At 42.0% G+C, this 23,106-nt stretch overlaps 1 protein-coding gene across 1 annotated transcript in view; it reads left to right on the plus strand.

The window, feature by feature from the left end:
* The window catches only part of IL12RB1 (interleukin 12 receptor subunit beta 1), a 200,930-nt gene that overhangs the window by 63,619 nt on the left and 114,205 nt on the right, over positions 1–23,106 (plus strand). Inside the window, exon 5 of the mRNA XM_082260759.1 lies at positions 13,554–13,638. Coding sequence (XP_082116885.1) covers positions 13,554–13,638 — 85 coding nt within the window. The remainder of the gene's footprint in view (positions 1–13,553; positions 13,639–23,106) is intronic.

A 23,106-nucleotide genomic window follows, 5' to 3' on the forward strand; every position in this document is an offset into this window, starting at 1 on the left:
AAGGAAAAGTAAAGTACAGAAATCTTATTCTATGTGGGGATTTTAACGCTACAGTTGACCCTCGCGTTGACACTAACTCCCCCTTGCTGCACCGTCTACCATCCCTCCAGGCCCTGCTGCATCGGGAAGATTTATACGATGCATGGCGATGCCTGCATGACAACGAAAAGGATTTTACATATTTCTCGGCTAGACATAATACATACTCTAGACTGGATATGTTCTTGGTGGACAAATGGCTCTTACAGCGATTTTTATCAGTTGCCATAGCTGACATCACATGGTCAGATCATGCGGCCATCACCATAGAAATTACAGAATTGCAGATCTGCCCCAGATCAAATGTGTGGCGCTGCAACACAAAACTCATACAGGAACCCTCTTTCAACCACATACTCTCCCAACATCTACAAGAATTTGTTAAGATCAACACCCCCCTCAACAGCTGATGAGTTCTCTCTATGGAATGCCCATAGGGCATACATGAGAGGGATCTTCATCCAACTGGATGCCAAAAACCAAGAAAGCACATAACCAATGCTTTCAGGACATCTTGCAAACCCTACACACTTTAGAAGCTAATAACAAATGTAATCCTACCCCCAGGAACCAACAAGCCCAAGCTAACCTCCGTAGAGACCTTAGGATCTATTTTCTAGAGCAACATGACTAGTACTTAAAACGACTTAAAATGCGCTTCTACACCTTTGACAATAAACCTGGAAACTTTTCAGCTCGTAGAATAAAACAGACAAGCCATGACCAGGATATCTCACCTCATTCACCCTACAAACAAACAGAAAGTAATTAACCCACAAAAAATAGCAGACATGTTCGCCGGTTACTACAGCGACCTTTATATTCTAAAATCTGATAAGTCCACTCCCCAACCTTCCGAAAGTGACATAAACTCATTCTTGTCAGCTATTGACCTCCCTTCACTAACACCAGAGCAACTACAAACATTCAATGCCCATATCAGCGAGCGGGAAATGGAAAAAATGATAGCCTCCCACATAAAAAATCACCGGTACCGGACAGGTTCTCTAATAAGTACTATAGGGCCTTCCACGAGATACTTTCACCCCACATCACTAATCTCTTTAGAGCAGCAGCCTCATCTGGTACATTCCCACCTGAGATGTTGAGAGCGTATGTGGTAACCCTTCCTACGCCTGACAAGGAACCGATAATACTCTCAAATTTTAGACCCATATCTCTCCTCAACTCAGATGTAAAATTGTATGCCAAGATTTCTGCACGCCGCCTTACACATATCATTCCTACACTTGTCTACCGGACCAAATGGGATTCACCACTGGTAGGCAATCTTCCGATGCCACTTGGCGTACTTTAGACATTATCCACTATGCAAAGCTTCGTGGTGTGCCTTTCTTGCTTCTATCAATTGATATGGAGAAAGTATTCGATGGACCTACATGACCCAAGTTCTCAGTCACCCAGACACTTTACTCTCAACCCTTGGCCCAAGTATATATATCAGGTATGCTATCCAAACCCTTTTCTATCACTAATGGAACACGCCAAGAATGCCCCCTATCACCAACCATTTTCAATCTCATGATTGAACCACTAGCCGAAAAATAAGATCTCATCCGTCCATACTGGGCTTTAAATTCAGCTCCAGACAACACAAAATAAACGTATTCGCAGATGATGTGATAATATTTTTCGCAAACCCTCAGGTATCCCTACCCAATGCCCATAAAGTCCTTTACCAATTCAGTAAAATTTCATAATACAAAGCAAACTTTTCCAAGTCACTAATCTTAAACTTTAATGTCCCCACACACACCAAGAAGTCTCTCCAACACCAACTTCCCTACCTCTGAGCAACAGATGGCATATCCTATCTGGGAATTACCTTAACGTCAAAAGTATCCTCCTTAGCCCAAGCAAACTACAAACCTTTTATCAATAAATTGACTAAGGAATTCCAACAATTCTCCATAGTACACCTCTCATGGTCTGGTCGTCTAGCATCTTACAAAATGATGATACTCCCTGAGATATTATACACTTTCCGATCTCTCCCAGTCCCACTCCCCAACACATACTTGAAATCCTTATATACTATATTCCACCATTATATTTGGCAAGATAAATGACCTAGATGCTCACACAGGGGACTACTTAAGCATAGAAAAGACAGAGGCATGGCCTTAGTGGACATAAAAGACTACTATTGGGCAGCACAACTAGTCCACTTGAAACATTGGTTCAAACAATCACTGAACACTCTTTGGTTGGAGGCAGAGCAAGCACTTGTACCATCTAACGATATTCTCACTCTGCTGCTAGCTGACAGATGGAAGCCTTTGAAAACATCAGGGTTACTACTACCCACAAAAACCTCCCTATTAGCCTGGAGGGCTCTTCTGGGAGTTACCATGCACCCTGACCAATCCCATGATATAACATTACCTATACAAGTCCTTGCAACACTAATCCCCAATAGCCAGACATCCTGACTGATCGCGAATGGTATTGCTACAATACCTGACCTAATGTGTAACCATACTCCCAAACCCCCTGGAATGATACTAAAAGAATTTAAACTCCCAAACCATCATACAACTACAACCATCACTATATCACTGTTCTACGCCCTTCTACAAAATAAGTTGACCTTTGTCAAATCCTGTGCCAACAGATAGGATCTCTATATCATAATCTCCGGGACTGCAAAGGTCTAACCAGTTTCTGGCGCAAAATATCTAGTATCATTTCTGATATTACTGGAATATTGACACCTTTAACCCCAGCTCTAGCATTACTCAATTTAGGGGTGGAACATTGGCCAAAATAACACCATCATTCTACACATCCTACTAGCAGCCAGAACCTTGATTGTAAGACACTGGAATTTCCAAATATCTCCAAATCCCTCAAAGGTGCTTTCCTTAGTCAAAACTGATTTCTCTTATAAAAAAGCACTCCTCATAACTAACAACTCACACTTGCCCTTTGCAAAAATTTGGAAACCCTGGGAATTGTGGAGCTCTAACCATAACATTTGATCCTAGCTCTTAATGTCCTAATATTATGATCCATGTAATCTGTGCAGTTTCATTATGTTTTTGTTGTTTTTTTTCTCTCTCTCTTTATTGTGTTTATCTTATTACACGTCTTAATGCCTGATCATTTCCAAGATAACTGACCTATGTATTTCTGTACCTTATGTACTGCTTGGGCTGTATTGATACATATGCATGTTTTACTTCCTCTATGTTAAAAATATCCTTCTAATAAAACTTATTGAACATGAAAAACATTTTCAGCAATTACAGAAAATACCTGTTGATCTTGCTGGAAATGCAGTGCCTTTATCATTTCCAGAGAAACACTGAAAGCAAAAAAATGTTGCAGCATATACAGCTGTGGCCAAAAATTTTGAGAATGACACAAATATTAATTTTCGCAAAGTCTGTTGCTTCCATATTTTTAAATCTTTTTGTCAGATGTTACTACGGTATACTAAAGTATAATTACAAGCATTTTGATAACTGTCAAAGGCTTTTATTGACAATTACATTAGGCTTATGCAAAGAGTTAATATTTGCAGTGTGGACCCTTCCTTTTTAAGACCACTGCAATTCACCCTGACATGCTTTCAGTCAACTTCTGGACTACATCCTGACTAATAGCAGCCCATTCTTGCATAATCAATGCTTGGAGTTTGTCAGAATTTGAGGCTTTTTTTTTTCTTTTGTTAACCTGCCTCTTGGGGATTGACCACAAGTTCTCAATAGGGTTAAGGTCTGGGGAGTTCCCTGGCCATGGAGCCCAAATGTTGATTTTTTGTTCCCCAAGCCACTTAGTTATCACTTTTGCCCTATGGCAAGGTTCTACATCATGCTGGGAAATGCCTTGTTCATCACCAAACTGTTCTTGGATGGTTTGGAGAAGTTGCTCTTGGAGGATGTTTTTGTACCATTCTTTATTCATGGCTCTGTTCTTAGGCAAAATTGTGAGTGAACCCACTCCCTTGTTTGCGAAGCAACCTCACACATGAACCCCACACAGCAATATGTGCCATTGCCAGAATCTTTGCTGTGTTTCCCAACACAGTCTCAAGAGCATAGAGGAGATTCCAGGAGACAGACAGTTACTCTAGGAGAGCAGGACAGGGCCATAGAAGGTCCTTAACCCATCAGCAGGACCAGGATCTATTCATTTGTGCACGGAGGAACAGGATGAGCACTGCCAGAGCCCCACAAAATGACTTTCAGCCACTTGCGTAATGTCTCTGATCAAACAATCAGAAATACTTCATGAGGGGGGCCTGAGGGCCCGACGTCCTCTAGTGGGTCCTGTGCTCACTGCCCGACACCATGTCACTCGTTTGGCATTTGCCATTTAACACCAGAATTAGAAGGTCTGCCACTGGCGCCCTGTGTTTTTCACAGATGAAAGCAGGGTTACCCTGAGCACATGTGACAGACATGAAAGGATCTGGAAAAGCCATGGAGAACATTATGCTGCCTGTAACATAGTTGGGCATGACCAGTTTGGTGTTGGGTCAGTGATTGTCTGGGGAAGCATATCCATGGAGGGACGTACAGACCTTTACAGGCTAGACAACGGCACCCTGACTGCCATTAGGAATCAGGATGAAATATTTGGACCCATTGTCAAACCCTACACTGGTGCAGTGGGTCCTGGGTTCTTCCTGGTGCATGACAATGTCTGGCCTTATGTAGCGAGAGTATGCAACTAGTTCCTGGAGAATGAAGGAATTGATACCATTGAATGGCCTCCACGCTTGCATGACCTAATACCAATAGAACACCTCTGGGACATTATGTTTCAGTCACTGTAGGTTGATAATTTTCATTTCCATCAAACGATGTGGCATCCTTTCCTTCCTAACACATTACCCAGTCCATATCTGTATAGATATCCAGCATGATATTTAAGTTTTTTTGAGCAGTGCAAATACTTGGTACACTTGCACACTGTTTTTAAAGGAACCAAGGAAACAAGGCTAAGTGACTCAACTATGCATGAAAACATAGGAACTGGGGTGCAGAACAATGGCATCAGGTTCTCTAGACTGATGAGTAAAGATTTTAAATATTAGGCTGTAGCAAATTTAGGGTCAAATTTGAGTTTGACCTGATTTCAAATATCAACAATAATCACTAGTTTCCAGCTTTTGTTTTTTACTCTTCCAATATATTGCATTATTTTTAAAATTCCTTAAATAATTAAATCATTTTGTTATGGCAAGCTTGGGTATAAGTTTGTTCCATACTTGCATTTTTACACAAATTTTTACAAAAGTTTAGAACTTTTTAAGCCGGGGAGAGTTTAAGAGAGCTGTAGAAGTGTAGGGGATTATATAGAACAGGGGGGATGTCCTGATTAAAACATTTTGGGAAAGCGGATATAAAATAGAGAACTGAAAACAGGCCCTTACTGATAACAACCTGACAGGAGGATTTCATCAAACCAATGATAAAGGCCAAACATTGAACATGTAGATCTGAACCCCATTGAAATCAAGAGTGGGGTGAATCAATCTTGAAAATCAATTTTGCCAATTTTTAAATCTAATAGGAAAGGGCTTGTGTATATATATATATATATATATACTGTATATACAGTATAAATACTGTACAGTGGGGAGAGGGTTCAACTTTTAATAAGAAGGCTGACATGGAAAAAAATACCAATCATTTAAATCACATATGTATAAGCTGTATATGTTGTTATTGAACAACACAAATTCTTGTTTGACTCGAATACAACAGCAGCAACCTAATCTGGTTTATTACAACTTATAAGCAATGGCTTTCTATAGGTTGTTTTGGCTGCAACATCTGATTTTTTTTCAGAAGAAATAGGCCTGAATTGAATATTGGAAGTTGGAGCCACAACACATCTATAGCCTTAACCACTTGCCGACCGCCGCAAGTATATATACTGCGGCTGTCAGCCCCGTGCAGGCAAAGTGATGTAACTGTACGTCACTAGCCTGTGAGCCAATAGGGGGCGAGCGCGCTCCCGCCCCCGCTCGTTCACGGACACCTCCGTGCGAGTGACCGGCGGACCCGATGTCCGCCGGTCACTCGTGATCGTCAGTTACGGAGGGAGAAAGGCAGCCGGCTAATGTAAACACAGCCACCTGTCATTCTCCCCTGTGTAACAGCAGAGATCATACAGTCCTGCTATGTAGGACCATTGATCTCTGCTGTTACACACACAGCCACATCCCTGCACAGTTAGAAGCATGCCCCTAGGGACACACGTAACCCCACCCTCTCCAATAAAGTTAACCCCTTCCCTGCCAGTGTCATTTTTACAGTAACAGTGCATATGTATAGCACTGATTACTGTAGTAATGTCACTGGTTCCCCCAAAAGTGTCAAAATTGTCAGTCAAGTGTCTGATCTGTCCGCCGCAATGTCGCAGCCCCGCAAAAAAATCGCAGATCACCGCCAATACTCGTTAAAAAAAAAACAATAAAAATGACAAAAATTTTCCCTTTTTTAGTAAACGCAATAACTTTTGCGCAAACCAATCAAAATACGCTTATTGCGATTTTTTTTACCAAACATATGTAGCAGAAAACAAATTGGCCTAAAATGTTTAAAAATTTAGATTTTTACATTTTTTGGGGGGAATTTCATATAAAAAAATGTGAAAAATGTTGTTATTTTTTTCAAAATTTACAATTTATTTGTTTATAGCGCAAAAAGTAAAAATTGCACAGGTGATCAAATACCACCAAAAGAAAGCTCTGTTTATGGGAAAAAAAGGACGTCAATTTCATTTGGGTACAGCGTCGTACGCCCGAGCAATTGTCTGTTAAAGTGCCGAATCGCAAAATAGGCCCTGGTCAGGAAGGGGGTAAAATCTTACGGGGGCTTAAGGGGTTAAAAAGAGTGCACAAAAAACTTTAAAAGCACAACCCCACTATCCCCTGACCCCATAGTATCCCTCCGTTCCCACGATTTCTAAAAATATATCAGATATAGACATCTGGTAGGTGTTTGGTAAGTTAGCCAGCGTCCGAGCATTATGCGATCACTTGTATAGGCAAAAAATAGAAAGAGCTCTGCAATGTGGGTCTTTTTTACTTATTTGCAGCCAACAGTGCCTTGTGGTTTGCAGCCTCTGCCTGCAATGTATCAGCCTTGGTAAAAGTGTCAGCCATGGTGCTTGGTGGGAGCAACACCTCATGAGACAAGTTGTCAGCAAAAGACACATCAAAAGAGCATAGTAGCCACTGCGTGTTACTAATACAGTACACCATTTCCTCTTCCTCCTACAGGGCACATAGCAGAAATTTTATCTTGAGGACTGCTAGTGCACCCTTGTTCACATCCTCACCCCTCTCAAAAGTGCCTAGGTGCTATTTTTTGGCAAACTGCTAATGCAACTTTTTCTCTTCCTCGTCTGTTAATTCTGCCAAAGAAGGGTTTCTGAAGATGCCTATCACTTCCTGCCCCTGAACAACGTATGCTGTAGCAAGCAAGGGGGGACCACTTGCTAATAGAGCCACAAGTAGCAGACCTGTTTTACTGCTGATCTGTGAAACATATTAGGTTTTAATAAAAGGAGGCAGTGGCTAATGGTCTTTTAAACAAGATAGAAAGGATAGTGCTGAGAGCCAAACACTGATCCAGACCCAATCATTTTCCTATCCTCTACTACAATTGTTTTGTGTTAATTTTGTTTTTACCATTTACAGATTAGCGTTTGATTCTCTTTTATCTATTAGTTCTTAATTTTGTAGCCTTATAAGGCTGTTCTTTCCCTGTTGAAAAAAACTGTGTAAACCTCAGACATGAAATATGAACAAAGCATATCCCTCTATAGTGTGTACTTTTCTCAATTAAGAGCAAAAAGTGAATCACTTCTGACAAGTTTTCCTGAAACCAAGTCAAAAATTGTGACGGGGAGGGACCTGCAGCAGATTGACAGCCTCAGCTCTGTTCCAGTGTGACAAAGCAAGGTCCAAAAAGACATGGATGAGCAAGTTTGGGGTGGAGGAACTTAACTGGCCTGCACAGAGTCTTGACCTCAACTTGATAGAACACCTTTGGGATGAATTAGAGCGGATACTGCGAGTCAGCCCTTCTCTTCCAACATCAGTGCCTGACTTTACAAATGCGCTTCTGGAAGAATGGTCAAATATTCCCATAGACATAAACAAAGGAAGGGTCCAGCACCAAAGAACAATAACAACAGTCCAATATGAAGGTTCTTATTGGACTGCTGTTATTGTTCTTTGGCGCTTAACCCTTCCTTTGTTTATGTTATCTTTATGGGTTACAGTCATATCCATTGGTGCTAGCAGCCTGGTTTTCACATTTTTATTTATCACCAAGCACAGATATATTTCTTTTGTTTATTCCCATAGACACACTATTAAACCTTGTGGACAGCCTTCCCAGAAGAGTTGAAGCTGTTAAAGCTGCAAAGGGTGGGCCAACTCAATATTGAACCCTACGGGCTAATGGGCCATACACACTATAAGATTTTCGGAAGACCTTTTCCTTTAGACTTACCAAAACCATATAATATGAGGTCAAACCTAAACACTTTCAATTTGTATGCAATCTGGCAGGCACTACATAGAAAAGGTAAATCTGAAGGAAGTCCAACCACAAAAGTTGGATAGTGTGTATCCAGCTTAAGACTGGGATGCCATCAAAGTTCATGTGCTTGTAAAGGCAGGCGTCCCAAAACTTTTGGTAATATAGCGTATATAAAAGTGCAGAAACTTTGTGAAGACCCCTCGTATAATAGTGCTTGTTTAGTTAAGCAATTTTCATTCACCTTTTAGTAATGGCATAAATAGTTTTTAAATTAAAATAAATGAAGATCCCATATCCCATTATAGCCCATTAGCTCACTAGAAAGATTGCAAACACCACTTTAAAATAAATGTCAGTGACAATATTGTTACTGTTCTTTGTGATCTGTGTCTATAAATGTGATGTTTTGAAGATGGTAATAGTGTTGTTCTAAAATGATCATCAACACATATTTAGGAAAATAAGTGATGCTTCCTTAAAGCCTGGTTTAACCCCGTTTTTTTTTGATGAACGGATACACTGCAAATAGGTGCACTATACGCGATTGCAGGGGGTTTGCAGCCCTTCCCTAATCACTTGAATGTGACAGGAGCAAGAGTTTTAAGCTGCAGGCGCAAAGTAAAGCATCACAACACTGGCATGTAAACACCTCCATCTGTTGCCTTTCTGCTTAAAGTGGAAGTAAACCCTCCTATAATTTTCAGCCAAAGAGCTGTCATCTTGGCCTTTGTTTAATCTACAACCGCCATAATGCTGCACATGTGATCAGTTATGCCACCAGCCATTGGATGGTTTGACGACAATTTGGTTGAGAGCACAACCAATAGGAGTGTTATATTTCCAACTTGTGCCAAAAATGTAACTGTTTTTTGAAACTGTTAAATGGATGGGTCTACTTCCGCTTTAAGGTAGGGCTGTTGGGGGGCACTAAAAACGCAGGCGGACTACACATTTACAACACCCTCCAACCAAAAGTTTAAACAAGTCATAATTGTGCCTGTGGGTGCAGTTTCACTGACAGAGCTTTACATTAGTTCTTCAGCCGTGGATAGCTCCCTAATTCTTTATCAAAGCCTCTTCTACTGTCCAGTAAGTCAGTGGACAGCTGTGGATGCATAGAGGATTGTGCCGTCCCACCTGATGGCCAATGATCTGACTAAAACTTCGAAACACTTTCAGGTCACCTACAGAGTCTGAGGTGTAAGTAAAACATATTTATGGCTGCTGACACAGTAAGGATCTTGCATTGGCTTCATGATATCACCCAACTGCACTCTTGAACGGCATCTATAAAATTATAATATCAATCAATTATAATATCAATTATAGTACAATTATAGTACCTGAACAAAGCAGGCTGATAACAATCTTAAACATGATGACCAGTCAAGAGATCAACTCTTATTAGCAAGTTGTTGGCAGTGAATCATTTCCTTGATGGTTTTAATCTTTCTAAAATGAAAGGTCATACCATCATTATGTACACTCATCTCTACCGACTCAGATTGTGTCAACTTTATCATCATTACACTGACTCCTCTCCCCAAAACCTCCCTTTGTTTTCCTGTCCCCTCCCTTACATGTCCCTACTTCTTGCGTTTTGATGTCCAATCTGATACAAGGCTGGAATACCCCAGGTTTTGGTGCTGGTCACCAACACCCCTTCATTCACACGTTCTAACAATATGGTACTTAATGATAATCATCTCTAAATCAATTCCTCCTTAATATAATATACAAACTGCTCAAATTAGTTTGCAGTCATGGGCTATATATTCTTCATATGCCAACTTCTTTCGGACTTGTTGAAAAGCCCATTGTTTACTCAATTACTATGTTCCAACTGACAATTCGCTTCCATATGTTCTTTTCCTTTATTCCTTTACAAGTATTTTGAACTGTTCAACATGTCAATATGTAATTGTTTTACTTTCATATTGTAATTTCAGAAATGTTGCCAAACCTTGTATTCTCTGATTTGCTAATCGAAATAAACTTGTTTGGACAAAAAAAAAAAAAAATGAAAGGTCATACGAAACCTTTGTATTAGTATAGTACCCCTAAATGCTTTCTATGATATTATGTAGGATCATGTTCTAGCCTCCTTAAAGGGTAAGGCCCCTTTCACACAGTCCATCCGTCGGACGGACTCCGTTTATCTCAGCGGGGGATCGATCCGCTGATCCCCCGCTGAACAGGAGAATGACAGCTGTTCTCCGCACTGTGTGCAGAGACACAGCTGTCAGTTCCCCATACATCTCTATGGGGGAATCGGATGGGAACGGACCGTCGGAAAATAGGGTTTCCATCCGATCTGCTGGACGGATGTAAAATAGGGTTTCCATCCGTCCAGATTTGACATATCGGATCGGATGTCAGCAGACATGTCTCCGCTGACATCCGATGCCCCATAGGGATGTATGGGGGGACCGTTCAGATCCGTCAAAAAAACAGACAGGCAGATCTGAACAGTCCACCTGTGTGAAAGAGCCCTAACTGTAGCTATTATTTATACATACTTCAGCCTTGATCTAGTGATCTTTACTGTGTGATTCTGCTCTGACCCTATCTATTCCCGTTTGAAAAGCGGTACTCATGGCCGCCTCAAGAGGTCACTTAGAATATGGCTTTCCCAAAGGGATGAAAAGAGCTTGGGTGTGTGTCTGTGCAGTATGAAATGGCTATTTTCAGAAGAAAGGCTATGCAGCTTGGAGCGAGGCCACCCAGTGAAGTTTTCTGGATTGGGGCTAAAGGTAAGTATAAGACCAGGTGGGCAGCACGCAAAAGGGTAGAGGACCTAAGTAAAAAAAAAAAGTTAAACTACAAATCCCTTTGCTCTCACTGTGACCAAAACTTCTCCCTGATCTCTGATATTACAGGTACTTCTGAGAAACCTTCTCTGGCACTTGCCCTACTACATTTGGAAACTGATTCTTTCCCCCTTTAATCCAGAATGATTGTAATGTTTGCAAATGATTGCACTGAAAAATCGCTCGCAAAAGCATTTCACCAATTTCTGTTTCCTGCATTGACATCAACCATTACTCACTTTGATCTTTAATAAAAAATACGTGAACAATTGAAAAAAAAAAAAAGAAGTTAAACTACAGTTATACTTTAAACAAACCCCTCATCAAAGATATACAGGGCTGCCACTGCTTGTCTTTTCTGTTGCTCTCCGAATTTATGCTTAAGTCATTTTTTCCCTAAACACTGCTCTAAAATATGAATCTAAATGCCACAATGTGCATGAACTCATTGTGTAATATAGAGCTGCTTTTAGAGGTTTTTTTTGTTGTTGCAAAAAATGCTTTAGCGGTTTCTCTGCCCGTGTGCATGAGGCCTTATACTGCAAAGTGGAACTTAATTGTATCTGAGCTCCACAAACTGAAAAGGCAATTAAGCTTATTCAAAGCACATTCTTCCATCCATCTACGTATCCATGCTTTATTTTGTTGAGAAATGACTGTGAAAAACCCAGCATGCCATTAAACAAGCAACTTATTTGTTTCGGAAAATTGAATCACAATGACCACTGCAAATATATTGTGCATACAATATGCATGTGCAGGCTTGTTGTGTATAGATTCAGAAAGGGGAGAGAGCTTAGAAGCCATTATGGCAATTGTAGTTGTGTTACTTGCAGGGTACTACTGTAGTGCAACAGGATTCCTGATCAGCAAAATGGCCAGACAGAAGGTGGCTTTAACTTGAAATGTATTGAATGGAAGTAGATGCATAGTAGGAACTGACAAGAATCAGAATAGCAAAGTGAGATGTACATAACACAATACATTATACAACAGAGAATGAAAAGATTGCAGGGCTGCCTTGGAGCAATTTCCCTAAGGGGTTGCTAGGTGGCAGCAGTCACTACTAATGGCTACTTGTGTTGCCCTTATGACAACACCTCTCTCATTAGAAGGAAGGGCGTTTCTGGTAGTCCAGGTGGGCTACTAAAGGGTTCACCAAAGCTGCTACATAGGGTAGTATCACACCTCCCGACTTTAGGCTTGGCAATCAGAGCCCTGCTGGCACAGTGTTCTATGTACTGACTAGGGCTTTGAAGGAATTTATGTGCTCTTGTACTCAAACCAAGGAGTCAACATGTGGAATTCCAGTCGAAAAGGGAATTAATCTTGAAACTATGCTGTAAAAATAGGAAGAGATAGCCCAGCCGCCAGATACCTTGCCCGGACCTGGTTATCAGTTAAAAGCAGCCTCAGCCCGATTCATCCAGACCACACATCCGACATGATTTGCCAAAACTACTCCCACCCACATTCTAGCACCTATGCTAACTACCCTGTGGAAGAAAGATCTATAAACCTGCCTATTTTCAGGCAAATCCAGTCTGGTCATGGGATCTCCCCTATGTTAGCTGGTGCCAGCTACAGAGGAAAGGAGAGAGTGCTCGACAATGGCTGGATTGCCTGGGCTGTGAAGTCACCCGTAGGCTTTCTATGGCCTGTCCTCTCCCCTGAAGACGCTGCTGGATGGCACAGTGAGCTGATCACGTGACTGAACTGGAGTGGCTGGAAAATAGGTAAATTTACAGATCTTTCTTACTCAGGGTAGTTAGTATAGGTCAGGGGTCTTCAAACTATGGGCCTCCAGTTGTTCAGGAACTACAATTCCCATCATGCTTAGTCATGTCTGTGAATGTCAGTTTTACAATGCCTCATGGGACGTGTACTTCCGCAACAGCTGGAGGGCCGTCGTTTGAGGATCCCTGGTATAGGTGTTAGAAGGTGGGTGGGAGTAGTTTTAGGATTAGTTCACTTTGGCCTGGAATTCCACTTTATTGAGGGTTTTTCATTTATTTTAAAAGTTTTAATCAATCAGTTTAATGTTATTCTCATGTACAAATGAATACTGCACATCCAAAACTGTGCTGTATCCATTTTAAGTGTCTCTTTATTCTGTGCTGTATGTTTTATGTATGCAAAGAAAATATTGAAATGTGTGTTTTATTTTCTCTAGGTTCAGTGTAATACAAAAGAAACCAGCAGTACATCCAACTGTTTCCTAATTGAAAATGATCACACCAAGTTGCCCATTTGCAAAGGTACTATTGTTTTGAATGTTAGAATTGTGAAGTCATTTTACATCTCCTAGTAGGGATGAGGTCCAGGTTTATTGCTATCATGGGTTCACAACAAATCTAGTACATTTTGAGGTTCAGGGCCCTGCCAAAATATTGCAGGGATTCAAGTATGCGCTACCTGGCCTTTATGTCAGCTGATTTAGAAGGGCCATTATGGAGGCTTTTGGATAAGCCAGTCCCCTCACTATAAACAATTGGGTCCCTAGTAGCCATATTGACAATGTACTTTTGCTGTGATCGGGAGAGTTAAGTTAGTCCTGCTGATAAAGTGAATAGGGAGAGATTAGTACAGGGCTTGTACCTTGTAAAACAACCCATTCAGTTTAAAATAGAAATGAAAGACAAAACAATTGCATGTGTATATGGATAGATAAAATGCAGAGAAAACAAAAAAAGGGCACACCAACCTCGCGCATTACCCAAGTGGTGTTTATTAATGCAAAAAATAAAACAAATATACTCACAAAAAAATCAGTCATAAAAGCATATCAAATAATGAAATATTTACACAAATGTGAGGGGTGTACTCACTTTTGTGAGATACTGTATATATAGAGTATCTGCCGCTACACACGCTTGACACCATCTGAACCAAATAAGTTTATCTTGGTCTCATCAGACCACAGGACATGGTTCCAGTAATCCATGTCCTTAGTCTGCTTGTCTTCAGCAAACTGTTTGTGGGCTTTCTTGTGCATCATCTTTAGAAGAGGCTTCCTTCTGGGAGGACAGCCATGCAGACTAACTTGATGCAGTATGCGGCATTGGTCTGAGCACTGACAGGCTGACACCCCACCCCTTCAACCTCTGCAGCAATGCTGGCAGCACTCATACTTCTATTCCCCAAAGACAACCTCTGGATATGACGCTGAGCATGTGCACTTAACTTCTTTGGTCGACCATGGCGAAGCCTGTTCTGAGTGGAACCTGTCCTGTTAAATTGCTGTATGGTCTTGGCCACCATGCTGCAGCTCAATTTCAGGGTCTTGGCAATCTTCTTATAGCCTAGGCCATCTTTATGTAGAGCAACAATTCTTTTTTTTTATTTAGATCCTCAGAGAGTTCTTTACCATGAGGTGCCATGTTGAACTTCCAGTAACCAGTAAGAGAGAGTGAGAGCGATAACACCAAATTTAACACACCTGGTCCCCATTCACATGTGAGACCTTGTAACAATAACGAGTCACATCACCCCGGGGAGGAAAAATGGCTAACTGGGCCCAATTTGGACATTTTCACTTAGGGGTGTACTCACTTCAAATTTACACTGTTATATAAGCTGTACACCCACTACTTTATATTCTAGCAAAGTGTAATTTCTTCAGTGTTGTCACATGAAAAGTTATAATAAAATATTTACATAAATGTGAGGGTTGTACTCACTTTTGTGGGATACTTTGTGTGTATATATATATATATATATATATATATATACACACTATGTTACCAAAAGTATTGGGACGCCTGCCTTTACATGCACATGAATTTTAATGGCATCCCAGTCTTAGTCAATAGGGTTCAATATTGAGTTGGTCCACCCTTTGCAGCTATAACAGCTTCTGCAAATGTGCTTCTGGAAGAATGGTCAAACATTCCCATAGACACACTCCTAAACCTTGTGGACAGCTTTCCCAGAATGGTTGAAGCAGTTATAGCTGCAAAGGGTGTCCCAACTCAACATTGAACCCTACGGACTAAGACTGAGATGCCATTAGAGTTCATGTGAGTGTAAAGGCAAGTGTCCCAGTTTGGAGGGAGAAAAGCAACAAAGGAGTGGCTCAAGAAGAAGCACATTAAGGTCTTGGAGTGGCCTAGTTAGTCTCCTGACCTTAATCCTATAGAAAATGTATGGAGGGAGCTGAAAACTTTGAGTTACCAAGAAGCCTTAAAGTGATTGTAAAGTCTAGTTTTAAAAAATAATAAAAAAAATAACAAACATTATTGTTACCTCCTCTGTGCAGTTAGTTTTGCACAGAGCAGCCCAGATACTCCTCTTCTCGGGTCCCCCTTTGCTGCTTCTGGCCCCTCCCTCCTGTCAAATGCCCCCACAGCAGCTAGCACCATTTAGACATGGAGTTGGCATTCGGCCCCGCCCCTCTCTCTCCTGATTGGCTAACTGACTTTGATAGACAGCCATGGGAGCCAATGGCGCTGCGGCTGTGTCCCAGCCAATCAGGAGGAAGACAGCTGAGAAACTCGCTGCCCAGGCCACTCGATTACCAGTGCAGACCCTTGGGGGGGGTGCCACTAGAGCCACCAGGGATTGCCCACCCATGGCCACCAGGGAAGCCCACCCATGACCACCAGGGATACCCACCCATGGCCACCAGGGATGGCAATCAGGGCTCAGGGGCCCTTTTAGTGCCCGACCCATCAGAGCTGCCCATGATTGCCATCCATCAGTGCCGCCCACCAGTGCCCACCATTGCAATCTATCAGTGCCGCACACCAGTGCCCATTATTGTCCACCAGTGCCGCCTATCAGTGCCCATCAGTGACGCCTATCAGTGCCCATCAGTGCCGCCTATCAGTGCCCACCAATGCTGCATATCAGTGCTACCTATCAGTGCCACATATCAGTGCCCATCAGTGCTGCATATCAGTGCCCATAAGTGCTGAATATTAGTGCCACCCCATCAGTGCCTCCTCATCAGAGTCTGTCAGTGCGGCCTCATCAGTGCTCATCAGTGCAGGAAAAAACATATCTATTTACAAAAAATTTTAACATAAACAAAAAAATTTTTTTTTTTTCAAGCTTTTCGGTCTTTTTTTATTTGTGTAGCAAAAAAACAAAAAAAACCTTGTGGTGATCAAATACCACCAAAAGAAAGCTCTATTTGTGGGAAAAAAATGGCATCAATTTGGTTTAGGTACAGTGTTGCATGACCACGCAATTGTCATTCAAAATGCAACAGCGCTAAAAGCTGAAAATTGGCCTGGACAGGAAGGGGTTCAAAGTGCCCTGTATTGAAGTGGTTAAAATACATTTTTCTTTAGTTATTTGGACAGGACTTTTAGTGTTTCATTAACATTACAGCACATACATTTCCTACTTCTGGAAGGCAGGAAGATCTCAGATGGGAGGGGGAAGATCTGGAAAACTATTCACTTGACTGGGGATATGCCAAGTGAGATTTAAGTGTACATTTAATGGTAATGCAGAGAGGTGGGTATAAGAGAATAAAAGAATTCTTGCCTGCAAACTTGGAACCTTTCACAGATATAAAGGTCATGGTCATGCTATCCTTGTAAAATCTGCTTTTGAAAAAGGGGAAACAAACATCGAGAAGGGGCTGATGTTCTGTTTCCACTTGTAAATACATAAGCCATCAGAGGAAGTCTTCCACTACTCATTTCCTCAATGTTCTTACAGATGACATTTTCTGCAGTGAGTGGCAGAGGAAGCGAGTAGGGATGAATCTGGGCATGTTTGGATCCTATTTGGAAGCCACCGGAGCAAGCCCACCAAAATAGAGCTGTCATGGTATCATCGTTGACTAGAGCAATCCACACCCTGCATCTGCATGTATACAAGGGTTGGCCCAGTACAGTGACAGATTCTTGGCAGGCTCGCTCAGGGGGGTTAAGCCTAGGATCAAAGTATTGAATTGTGTTGAAAAAAATCGAGTAGTGGAAAACTCCCTCTGCGGCTTCTGTATTTAAAAGTGGTAGCGGGAAGTCAAGGAGCCATCACAATGGCACCCTGAATACAGAACTATTGGGGGGGGCTGATGCGTTTTGTGTATCTGCCAGCATAAAAAAGGCCTGGTAAAAACACTTTGCACCCAAAACATTGCACAACCTAGCCCTATAAGCAAAAGTAAAAAAAAAAAAAAAAAAAAAAATGGCAGCACTAGGGTTGTCAGTTTGAATAAAACCACAGCCCTACCTCCCTGACGCTTGTATGTTCTCTCTGTGCCTGCGTGGGTCTCCTCCCACACTCCAAGGACATGCTGGTAAGTTAACCACTTCTGGACCGGAAGATTTTTCCCCCTTAATGACCAGACCATTTTTTGCGATTCGGCACTACGCTACTTTACCGGACAATTGCGCGGTCATGCGACATTGTACCCAAATAAAATTGATGTCCTTATTTTCCAACAAATAGAGCTTTCTTCTGGTTGATCACCTGTGCGATTTTTTTGCACTATAAACAAAAGAAGAGCGACAATTTAAAAAAAAAAAAACAATATATTTTACTTTTTGCTATATAACATTCCCAAAAATGTATTTTAAATCAAATGTTTTCATCATTTTAGGCCAATTTGTATTCTGCTACATATTTTTTGGTAAAAAAAATCTCAATAAGCGCATTTTGATTGGTTTACGCAAAAAAAATTATGTCATTTTTATTGATTTTTTTTTTTTTTTTACTAGTAATGGCGGCGATCAGCAATTTTTAGCGGGACTGCGACATTGCGGCGGACAGATCGGACACATAACTGACATTTGTGACACTTTTCTTTTGGGGGGGACCAGTGATATTACTACAGTAATCAGTGCTAAAAATATGCACTGTTACTGTAATAATGACACTGGCAGGAAAGGGGTTAACCCAGGGGCGATCAAAGGGTTAAGTGTGAGCCTAGGGCGTATTTTCTAACTGTGGGGGGGATGGACTTGTAATACAGTTGTGCTCATAAGTTTACATTCCCTGGCAGAATTTATGATTTATTGGCCATTTCTCAGAGAATATGAATGATAGCACAAAAACTTTCACTCATGGTTAGTGTTTGGCTGAAGCCATTTATTATCAATCAACTGTGTTTACTCTTTTTAAATCATATTGACAACAGAAACTACCCAAATGACCCTGATCAAAAGTTTACATACCCAAGTCCTTAATACCGTGTATTGCCCCCTTTAACATCGATGACCACTTGATGTCGTTTGTGGTATTTGGGGATGAGGCTCTTTGACTTCTCAGATGGTAAAGCTGCCCGTTCTTCCTGGCAAAAGCCTCCAATTCCTGTAAATTCTTGGGCTGTCTTGCATGAACTGCACGTTTGAGATCTCCCCAGAGTGACTCAATGATATTGAGGTCAGGAGACTGAGATGGCCACTCCAGAACCTTCACTTTATTCTGCTGTAGCCAATGACAGGTTGACATGGCCTTGTGTTTAGGATCATTCTCATGTTGGAATGTCCAAGTACGTCCGTGCGCAGCTTCAGGGCTGATGAATGCAAATTTTCTTCCAGTATTTTTTGATAACATACTGCATTCATCTTGCCATCAATTCTGACCAAATTTCCTGTGCCTTTGTAGCTCACACGTCCCCAAAATATCAGCGATCCACCTCCGTGTTTCACAGTAGGAATGGTGTACCTTTCATCATTGGCCTTGTTGACTCCTCTCCAAATGTAGCTTTATGGTTGTGGCCAAAAAGCTCAATTTTGGTCTCCTCACTCCAAATGACTTTGTGCCAGAAGGTTTGAGGCTTGTCTCTGTGCTGTTTGGCGTATTGATACTTTGTGGCATCTGCATAGTAATGGCTTTTTTCTGGCGACTTAACCATGCAGCCGATCTTTCTTCAAGTGCCTCCTTATTGTGCATCTTGAAACAGCCATACCTAAATAGCAGGAACATAGGGGCTCTGTGTTGATAGCAGAGAGAACAACGGTTTGCTGTGTTTACAACAGCAGACTGTCATTCTCTCTTCATGGGGAGTGATCGCGGATGCCTGGCGGCAATCGCGGCCGGCAGCCCCACACCTCGGCTTCCCCACTGGCAAGTGGGTGTGGGCGCGCTCCTCCGGCGGCGTGCGCCTGCCAAAAGGGTTGCGTCAGTGAACCGCTGTAGAGGTACAGCGATTCCTGGGAACCTGCCGCTGTGTAACTGCAGCGGCTGGTTGGCAAGTGGTTAATTGCCTCCTGTCCTGTCTAGTATGTGTATGTATGAAACTGAGTTAGGGATCTTAGATTGTAAGCTCCTTGAGGGCAGGGACTGATGTGAATACACTATATTACTAAAAATATTGGGACACCTGCCTTTACACACATATGAAATGTAATGACATCCCAGTCTTAGTCCGTAGGGTTCAATATTGAGTTGACCCACCCTTTGCAGCTATAACAGCTTCAACTCTTCTGGGAAGGCTGTCCACAACGTTTAGGAGTTTGCCTTTGGGAATGTTTGATCATTCTTCCAGAAGCGCATTTGTGAGGTCAGGCCCTGATGTTGGATGGGAAGGCCTGGCTCGTAGTCTCCACTTTAATTCATCCCAAAGGTGTTCTCTCGGGTTGAGGTCAGGACTCTGTGCAAGCCAGTCAAGTTCCTCCACCCCAAATTCGCTCATCCATGTCTTTATGGACCTTGCTTTGTTATTGTTAAATCATTTTAAAAAGTCTTCGGCCTTTTCCTTAGGTTTACATCTTACATCTTTTTATTGTATTTTGTTGGTATTTAGGTTTTTATGGACCAGGAGTTTCCTAAACATTGTAATCTACAGATTAAAAAAAAAAAAAAAAAAAAAAAAAACACGCTACGGTACTGGTGCCTGAAAACAAACTTGGCAAATTAGTCCAAAATATTTTGCAGTCAGGTGGTGATCCATCAAAACAAGTCTACCACCCTATTTTGGTCCCAGCCAAATTACCCAAAGTTTTTAAGAAATACTGTTGTAGACAAATGGAAAAAATTGGTGTCCAAATTATAACTTGAAAAATGTAAATACATTGCACTTTTTTATTTTTTTTATTGTGTATTTGACTGTTATAAAAGAAACATCACAGAACAGTAGTATACACATCTCTCATATGTACTGTCTTTACCATGTATTGTCTCTCATGCATGCACTGTCCTAATTTTTTCTGGGTGCTATTTTCATATGTTATTCACATCTAATGCACCAAACAAACACTCCGTGAAGGAATGCATGCCCCCATGCCATTTGGGTGACAGTTAATGAGAAGGTAAACTGAGGACATTAATGACTAACGCCAATGTCCTTAATTCACACCGTATTACTCATTAAATTGGTCTTTGTTCACATAATAAGGATGTATTTATAACAGTTAAAAAAATAAATATACAAGTTATTTCCCTTTTTTTCTACTTTTATTGTGTCTTGTTGTTAATTGAGGTTTTATAGACAAAAGGAAAAAAAGGTACCTAAACATCAAATTGAAAAAGGAAGGATGTACCCAGTGTTAAAAGTGGAAACGGCTATAGTGGCAGTTTAGGGTGGTAAAGAAGCAGGCTAGGGTGCTATAGTGGCAGGTTAGGGTGGCAAAGTGACAGATTAGGGTTCTATAGTGGCAGGTTAGGGTGGTAAAGTGGCAGGTTAGGGTGGTAAAGTGGCAGGTTCGGGTGCTATAGAGCCAGGTTAGAGTGGTAAAGTGGCAGGTTAGGGTGCTATAGTAGCAGGTAAGGGTGCTAAAGAGCCAGGTTAGGGTGGTAAGATGGCAGGTTAGGGTGCTATAGTGGTAGGTTAGGGTGCTAAAGAGCCAGGTTAGAGTGGTAAAGTGGCAGGTTAGTGTGCTATAGAGTCAGGTTAGGGTGGTAAGATGGCAGGCTAGGGTGCTATAGTGGCAGGTTAGGGTGCTATAGAGCCGGGTTAGAGTGGTAAAGTGGCAGTTTAGGGTGCTTAAGTAGCAGGTAAGGGTGCTAAATAGCCAGGTTAGGGTGGTAAGATCAATTAAATAGGGTAACTACGCCGACCCTGATGCAGCAAAAACCAAGGGCGTAGTGTCATAGAGGGCCATGTGCCACGTCCTAAATGTTAATCAATACAAGAAAAAAGAGGGGAAAAAAAATGGACTTTGAAGGCACCGTAATAAAAAACAATACTTTATTGTTGATAAGTATAAAACCACAAAAATGTGCGTCGACCGACCAAAAGGGGCGGAGACAGTTAATCAGGAGATACAGGTGGTCCGGTATGTAGAAACCTCGCCACTTCGGACATACAATACAACATGAAGTACAGAATTACAGTGAGGTATCAATAAACAAGAACTGAGAACGCTATACGCTGCAGACAACCAGCACCAAAGGTGCAGGCAACGCAGAGCGCTCTACAAAGTACAGATACACCTTCCACAAGGAAATAGACTGATATGTCCAATTGCTCTACATGTTTCGCCTGGTGTTCAGACTTCTTCCGGAGCTGTTTGGAATACAGATTCTGTGTAACAGGATACATCAAAATTAATACAATAGCATAACATCAAATAGAGTGGCATTGACGTCACAAGTTGAGTATGTCCAGCTAGTCCACATGTGTACATCAAATCAAACACATTGACAGACAATTGCCAAGGTGTCCACACAGATTGTGATCTACATTGGTCCAGCTGGCATGGGGGGAGGGAGAGGGGGAGGGAGATGGTGTAACCCTCCACTCCAGTCATGGTGAGGCTGGATGGTTCACAGGTCACTGTACCGGGGGTCTCAGGAGTAAAGAGGTCACTGTGGGGAACAGGGAATCATTTCCTAGGTACTGGTGTTCCTGTATTCTGCTTTTCCAACTCTCCTGACCAGGACATGCTAACTTTCTGGGTGCTGGTTACTGATTATATCTTTATGCATGCCTTATATAATGTACTTCCCTGTGGGATTTTTCTGGCTAGGCTAGGGTGCTATAGTGGCAGGTTAGGGTGCAATAGAGCCAGGTTAGGGTGGTAAGATGGCTGGTTAGGGTGCTACAGTGGCAGGTTAGGGTGCTATAGAGCCAGGTTAGGGTGCTTTAGTGGCAGGTTAGGGTCCTATAGTGGCAGATTAGGGTGCTATAGAGCCAGGTTAGGGTGGTAAAATGGTGGGTTAGGGTGCCATAGAGCTAGGCTAGGGTGCTATAGTGGCAAGTTAGGGTGCAATAGAGCCAGGTTAGGGTGGTAAAGTGGCAGGTTAGGGTGCTATTGTGGCAGGTTAGGGTGCTGTAGTGGCAGGTAAGGGTGCTATAATGGCAGGTTAGGGTGCTATAGAGCCAGGTTAGGGTGGTAACGTGGCAGGTTAGGGTGCACTAGAGCCAGGTTAGGGTGCTATAGAGCCAGATTAGAGTGGTAAAGTGGCAGGTTAGGGTGCTATAGAGCCAGGTTAGGATGGTAAAATGGCAGGTTATGGTGCTATAGTGGCAGGTTAGGGTGCTACAGAGCCAGGTTAGAGTGGTAAAGTGGCAGGTTAGGGTGCTATAGAGCCAGGTTAGGATGGTAAAGCGGCAGGTTAGGGTGCTATAGTGGCAGGTAAGGGTGCTATAGTGGCAGGTTAAGGTGCCTCTAGTGGCAGGTTAGGGTGCTATAGAGCCATGTTAGGTTGGTAAAGTGGCAGGTTAGGGTGCTATAGTGACAGGTAAGGGTATTATAGTGGCAGGTTATGGTGCTATAGAGCCAGGTTAGGGTGGTAAAGTGGCAGGTTAGGGTGCTATAGGGCCAGGTTAGGGTGCTATAGTGGCAGGTTAGGGTGCTATAGAACCAGGTTAGGGTGCTATAGGG

The sequence above is a fragment of the Pelophylax lessonae genome (genome assembly GCF_965119305.1).
Source record: "Pelophylax lessonae genome assembly, chromosome: 1".
Classification (NCBI taxonomy): domain Eukaryota; kingdom Metazoa; phylum Chordata; class Amphibia; order Anura; family Ranidae; genus Pelophylax; species Pelophylax lessonae.